The sequence below is a fragment of the Salvelinus fontinalis genome, chromosome 10 (assembly GCF_029448725.1).
Source record: "Salvelinus fontinalis isolate EN_2023a chromosome 10, ASM2944872v1, whole genome shotgun sequence".
NCBI lineage: Eukaryota > Metazoa > Chordata > Actinopteri > Salmoniformes > Salmonidae > Salvelinus > Salvelinus fontinalis.
This window is the reverse complement of record NC_074674.1, coordinates 42,002,939-42,010,438: the sequence shown is the minus strand read 5'-3', so window position 1 is coordinate 42,010,438 and position 7,500 is coordinate 42,002,939. Positions and strand designations below refer to the sequence as shown.

The 7,500-nt window shown below is 46.5% G+C and overlaps 1 protein-coding gene across 1 annotated transcript in view; it reads right to left on the bottom strand.

Moving 5' to 3' along the window:
* LOC129864160 (solute carrier family 46 member 3) overlaps positions 1-7,500 on the bottom strand; it is a 23,806-nt gene that overhangs the window by 13,779 nt on the left and 2,527 nt on the right. The window contains exons 3-5 of the mRNA XM_055936828.1: positions 6,458-6,695; positions 5,793-6,427; positions 2,952-3,198 (exon numbers count right to left, since the gene is read on the bottom strand). Of these exons, the coding sequence (XP_055792803.1) occupies positions 2,952-3,198; positions 5,793-6,427; positions 6,458-6,695 (1,120 nt within the window). The remainder of the gene's footprint in view (positions 1-2,951; positions 3,199-5,792; positions 6,428-6,457; positions 6,696-7,500) is intronic.

Below are 7,500 nucleotides of genomic sequence, written 5' to 3'. Positions count from 1 at the left end.
TTTGGTTCAATCCCTGCTCCTCCTCTTCTGATGAAGAGGAGGAGGAAAGCCGTTACAGAATCACCCACCAATCCAGAACCAAGCGGCGTGAAGTCAAGCAGGATTATACACAGGAATCATGGACTTGGGAGGAAATATTGGACGGGAGAGGTCCATGGGCACAGTCGGGAGAATATCGCCGCGCTCGTGAGGAGATGGAGGCAGCGCGAGCCCAAGAGCGTTGGTATGAGGAGGCAGCAAGGAGACGTGGCTGGAAGTCCGAGAGGAGACCCCAAAAATTTATTGGGGGGGGGCTAAGAGGTAGTGGGCCAAGGGCAGGTAGGAGACCTGCGCCCACTTCCCAGGCTTACCGTGGAGAGCGGGAGTACGGGCAGGCACCGTGTTACGCAGTAGAGCGCACGGTGTCTCCTGTACGAGTGCATAGCCCAGTGCGGGTTATTCCACCTCCCCGCACTGGTAGGGCTAGATTGGGCATTGAGCCAGGTGTCATGAGGCCGGCTCAACGCGTCTGGTCTCCAGTGCGTCTCCTCGGGCCGGCTTACATGGCACCAGCCTTACGCATGGTGTCCCCGGTGCGCCTACGGGAGCATTCAACCAGGTAAGGTTGGGCAGGCTCGTTGCTCAAGGGAGCCAGTACGCCTTCACGGTCCCGTATTTCCGGCACTACCTCCCCGCCCCAGCCCAGTACCACCAGTGCCTACACCACGCACCAGGCTTCCAGTGCGTTTTCAGAGCCCTGTGCCTCCTCCACGCACTCTCCCTATGGTGCGTGTCTCCAGCCTAGTGCCTCCAGTTCCGGCACCGCGCACTAAGCCACATGTGTGTCTCCTAAGTCCTGTGCACACTGTTGTTTCTCCCCGTACTCGTCCTGATGTGCGTGCACTCAGCCCGGTGCCACCAGTGCCGGTACCACGCACCAGGAATATAGCACGCTTTGAGAGTTCAGTGTGCCCTGTCCCTGCTCCCTGCACTAGGCTTGAAGTGCGTGTCCTCAGTCAGGTGCCTCCAGTTACGGCACCACGCACCAAGCCTACAGTGCGTCTCAGCCGGCCAGAGTCTGCCGTCTGCCCAACGGCGCATGAACTGCCTGTCTGCCATGAGCCTGCAAAGCTGCCCGTCTGCCATGAGCCTACAGAGCCTTCCGCCAGACAGGAGCAGCCAGAGCCTTCCGCCAGACAGGTGCAGTCTGAGCCATCCGTCTCCGCAGCGCCATCTGAGCCATCCGTCTCCACAGCGCCGTCTGAGCCATCCGTCTGTCCTGAGCCATTAGAGCCGCCCGCCTGTCCCGAGCCGTCAGAGCCGATAGTCAGTCAGGAGCCGCTAGAGCCAGTTATCAGTCAGGATCTGCCAGAGCCGCCAACCAGACAGGATCTGCCAGAGCCGCCAACCAGACAGGATCTGCCAGAGCCGCCAACCAGACAGGATCTGCCAGAGCCGCCAACCAGACAGGATCTGCCAGAGCCGTCAGTGAGCCATGAGCGTCCAGAGCCGTCAGCGAGCCATGAGCGTCGAGAGCCGTCAGCCAGCCATGAGCGTCGAGAGCCGTCAGCCAGCCATGAGCGTCGAGAGCCGTCAGCCAGCCATGAGCGTCGAGAGCCGTCAGCCAGCCATGAGCGTCCAGAGCCGTTAGACAGTCATGAGCTGTCCCTTAGCCCGGAGCGGCTATTTACTCAAAACTGCCCCTCAGGTCAGAGCTGTCTCTCTGTCCGGAGCTGCCTTTCAGTCCGGAGTTGCCCCTCTATCCTGATCTCCCTCTCTATCCTGAGCTACCTCTATATCCTGATCTATCCCTCTGTCTTGAGCTATCCCTCTGTCTTGATCTATCCCTCTGTCCCGGTGCTACCCCTGTTGTTGATGTTACCAAGAGGATTTTGTGGGGGTAAGATGAGGGTGGACATTCATAGGGGGAGATGGAGGCTGGGATTGACTATGGTGGGGTGGGGACCTCGCCCGGAGCCTGAGCCACCACCGTGGTCAGATGCCCACCCAGACCCTCCCCTAGACTTTGTGCTGGTGCGCCCGGAGTTCGCACCTTATGGGGGGGGTTATGTCACGTTCCTGACCTATTTCTGTTAGTTTGTTATATGTGTTAGTTGGTCAGGACGTGAGTTTGGGTGGACATTCTATGTTTTCTGTTTCTATGTTGGTTTATGGGTTGCCTGGTATGGCTCTTAATTAGAGGCAGGTGTTTGGCGTTCCTCTAATTAAGAGTCATATTTAGGTAGGTGTTTTCACAGTGTTCGTTGTTGGTGATTGTCTCCTGTGTTTGTGTATGTCGTTGCGCCACACGGGACTGTTTTCGGTTTGTTTGTTCATCGTTCATTTTGTGTAGCCTATTTTTCTCTATTCGTGCGTTCTTCATGTTTTATGTAAGTTCGTCGTCTAGGTCTGTCTACACCGTTTATTTGTTTTGTTAGTGTATAGTCGAGTTCGTGTTTTTCTTTAATAAATCATGTCTACAAACTCAGCTGCATTTTGGTTCAATCCCTGCTCCTCCTCTTCTGATGAAGAGGAGGAGGAAAGCCGTTACATAATGGGCCTCTGTACGCCTATGTAGATATTCCATTAAAAATCAGCTGTTTCCAGCTACAATAGTCATTTACAACATTAACAATGTCTACACTGTATTTCTGATCAATTTGATGTTATTTTAATGGACAAAAAAATAGTTTTTCTTTCAAAAACAAGGACATTTCTAAGTGACCCCAAACTTTTGAACGGTAGTGTGTCATACATATATATACATAAATATATATTTTTTACACTCGTCTGTTGTCTTGTAAGGTTATTGTCACTTTGTTATATTGTTGTCTAATATCTTTTTTTTTTTTTTTGAATGTTCTTAATTAGAAAATGCAAAAGTAAAATATATATATACTTTTTTAATTTTCGTTAACCCCTAACCCTTAACCTAACCCTTACCCTAAACCCCCCACCCCCCTCCGTCTCACCTAGGAACATGAGCAGTGTGCTCTTGGCGAAGGCAGCCATCAGTAGTCCCGCAGCGACAGACAGCAGCCCCAGTAGTACTATATACCCGTCCCGAAGACAGCGTGACAGCAGGGACACCCCTGCAAAGCTCCCCAGGTAGATGAGTGTAGACAAGGCTGAACCATAACCCACCAACACCTCACTCCAACACAGAGGAGCATTCAGCTCATACAGGATGAAGATGGACATACCACCCAGCTTAGACACCTGTAGAGGAGAGAGAGGGTGGACACAGTTACTCATTTTCTGTTAACAGTTATTTGAAAGGAATGTTTGAAAAAATACTAAATTAAATCTAATGAACAATCAGTTTAGATAGCTGACAGGAAGATGGGGGGAGGGGGAGGGAGATGGGGGAGGGAGATGGGGGGAGGGGGAGATGAGCTCCTGAATATTTTTGGACAAAAATATAGATTTAGATTTTATTTACAAGGAGATATAGGATACTAACCTCCACAACATAACCTTCACTACAAACCTGCAATCTGATGTTGGACAACTTTACCTGGAAAGATTCTAGAAGGATTCTACTACCAAGGATTCTACTACCAAGGATTCTAACTACCAAGGATTCTACTACCAAGGATTCTACTATCAAGGATTCTTCTACCAAGGATACTAACTACCAAGGATTCTACTACCAAGGATTCTACTACCAAGGATTCTTCTACCAAGGATTCTACTACCAAGGATTCTTACTACCAAGGATTCTACTACCAAGGATTCTTACTATCAAGGATTCTTACTACCAAGGATTCTACTACCAAGGATTCTTACTATCAAGGATTCTTACTACCAAGGATTCTACTACCAAGGATTCTTACTACCAAGGATTCTACTACCAAGGATTCTTACTACCAAGGATTCTACTACCAAGGATTCTACTACCAAGGATTCTTACTACCAAGGATTCTACTACCAAGGATTCTTACTACCAAGACTTCTTACTACCAAGACTTCTTACTACCAAGGATTCTACTACCAAGGATTCTTACTACCAAGACTTCTTACTACCAAGGATTCTACTACCAACGATTCTTACTACCAAGACTTCTTACTACCAAGGATTCTAACTACCAAGGATTCTAACTACCAAGGATACTAACTACCAAGACTTCTTACTACCAAGACTTCTACTACCAAGGATTCTTACTATCAAGGATTCTACTACCAAGGATTCTACTACCAAGGATTCTTACTACCAAGGATTCTACTACCAAGGATTCTACTACCAAGGATTCTAACTACCAAGGATTCTACTACCAAGGATTCTTACTACCAAGGATTCTACTACCAAGGATTCTACTACCAAGGATTCTTACTACCAAGGATTCTACTACCAAGGATTCTTACTACCAAGACTTCTTACTACCAAGGATTCTACTACCAAGGATTCTTACTACCAAGATTTCTTACTACCAAGGATTCTTACTACCAAGGATTCTTACTACCAAGACTTCTTACTACCAAGACTTCTTACTACCAAGGATTCTTACTACCAAGGATTCTTACTACCAAGGATTCTTACTACCAAGGATTCTTACTACCAAGGATACTAACTACCAAGGATTCTACTACCAAGGATTCTTACTACCAAGACTTCTTACTACCAAGGATTCTTACTACCAAGGATACTAACTACCAAGGATTCTTACTACCAAGACTTCTTACTACCAAGGATTCTTACTACCAAGGATTCTTACTACCAAGACTTCTTACTACCAAGACTTCTTACTACCAAGACTTCTTACTGCCCAAGGATTCTACTACCAAGGATACTAACTACCAAGGATTCTACTACCAAGGATTCTACTACCAAGGATTCTACTACCAAGGATTCTACTACCAAGGATTCTACTACCAAGGATTCTACTACCAATAATTTGTTCTTAACTGACTTTCCTAGTTAAACAAAGGTTAAATTAAATTAAATAAAAAATAAAAAACGTCTACTCCAATAGCTGTGCTCTAGCTGGGCTTCCTGAACTCACTAGGAACGCTTTTATCTCATATTAATCTTGTCCATCTATGAGAAACTGAAAGGATTTATGTAAAAAAAAATCTATGAATAATTTTAGATTAATGGCTGTAAATAGTCGGAAGAGCGAATTAAATAGTAGACATCTCAGCTTCAAGTGGTTTCAGGTTTCAAATCCTACGTCACACAGGCTAAACAATACTACCGTGTCCTTGGGAACGAGAGCTATCGCTCAATGCAAGCCATTTTGATCTAGGGTGTCCACAGATTCATAACCAAAATGGAACCGGTACCAGAACCACGCAGGTTTCTAAACAGGGGACCTTACAACTAACCCCAAAACCCTAAACCTAACCCTAACCCTTAACCTAACCCTAACCCTAACCCTAACCCTAACAGGGGACCTTACAACTAACAAAAACACACACATCTTGTTTGCATGACCTTTTGGAGTGTAAAATGTTTTACTATTAGAAATCCTATTTTCCCCTAACCCTTAACCTAACCCTCAATCTAACCCCAAAACCCTATACCTATACCTAACCCTAAACCTAACCCCAAAACTAACCCTAACCCTTAACCCCTAACCCTAACCCTAACCCCAAAACCCTAAACCTAACCCTAACCTAACCCCCTAACCCTAACCCCAAAACCCTAAATCTAACCCTAACCTAACCCCCTAACCCTAACCCCAAAACCCTAAACCTAACCCTAACCCTAACCCCCTAACCCTAACCCTAAACCTAAACCCTAAATCTAACCCTTTAAGCTTAAAATATAATTTGAACAAATTCAGGACCTGAAAAAACACACACTCTCTTACCGTATAGAAAGCGAAGGCTGCCAGTATCAGTCCCAGGACAGTTTTCCTCCTCCTTGGTGACGCGGTGAATAACAGAAACACACCCTGAAACCGACCAATCAGGGCTTCTCGTTGGAGAAAGCGGGTTGAGCCTGACCCAAAAGGTGTCGGTGATGATGATGATGGTGATGAAGATGAGTCTGTGTGCGAAGGTTTCTCCACAGTCTCCTGCAGTACCCACGCTGTGTATACCAGGTTGATCAGGTGTAGTACGGCTGCCGTGATGAACGGCCAGGTGAACCCTGCCGTCTGAATGTAGAACCCAGTACACAGAGAGGCTAGCCCTGACAACACACCTAGCAACATCTCCAAGGCTGCCATACGCACCGTACGACCCCCACCCTTACCCCAGTCTCTCTCTCTACTCCCTCCGTCTCTCCCTCTGTCTCCCTGTCTATCGCTCTCTCCATCTCTCTCTCCATCTCTCTCTCTGTCTCTCTCTCCATCTCTCTCACTGTCTCTGCCTCCATCTTTCCCTCTGTCTCCCTCTCCATCTCTCCTTTGTTCTCCCTCTCCACTCCCCCCACTCGTACCCCGATCTCTACAGTCATCTCCTCCCCTACCCCCACTTCCCTCACATTGGTAACTTCCCCCATCTCTAGCCCCAATCCCAACAATATTCAGACTCCCACCTCCTTCCTCACACAAATAGTTAACCCGACCCCCACCCCCCTCCACCCCCTCACCCTCACATAGGTCAGCTATATAGGCAAAACTTCCCCCCAGTAGAGCAGTGGGGCCCCCCATTACCCCAGCCAGGAACGAGGCCCCTAGCAGGTAACCCAGGCTGAGGGAGAAGTGAGACACGGTTGCATAGCACAGAGCAAATAACAGCTCACCCAACAGTGGGGGGACGAGAGCTACCTAGAGATGGAGGGATGAGGGATGGAGGGGGACAAAAGGAGAGAGAAGGGATAGAGAGAGACAGAAGAAGGGAGAGAGGGAGAGAGAGAGACAATGATAACATACCAATTAGGAACCTCACACACACAGACCAATTCATACTTGAATCCGTTATAGAACCCATTGCCCTTTATGGTTGTGAGGTCTGGGGTCCGCTCACCAACCAAGATTTCACATAATGGGACAAACACCAAATTGAGACTCTGCATGCAGAATTCTGCAAAAATATCCTCTGTGTACAACGTAAAACACCAAATAATGCATGCAGAGCAGAATTAGGCCGATACCCAGTAATTATCAAAATCCAGAAAAGAGCCGTTAAATTCTACAACCACCTAAAAGGAAGCGATTCCCAAACCTTCCATAACAAAGCCATCACCTACAGAGAGATGAACCTGGAGAAGAGTCCCCTAAGCAAGCTGGTCCTGGGGCTCTGTTCACAAACAGTTTTCCATTTTGTACTTTATTTTCCATTTTGTACTTTATTTTCCATTTTGTACTTATTTTCCATTTTGTACTTATTTTCCATTTTGTACTTTATTTTCCATTTTGTACTTTATTTTCCATTTTGTACTTTATTTTCCATTTTGTACTTATTTTCCATTTTGTACTTATTTTCCATTTTGTACTTTATTTTCCATTTTGTACTTTATTTTCCATTTTGTACTTTATTTTCCATTTTGTACTTATTTTCCATTTTGTACTTTAACTATTTGCACATAATATGACATCTGAAATGTCTTTAGTCCTTTTGGAACTTTTGCGA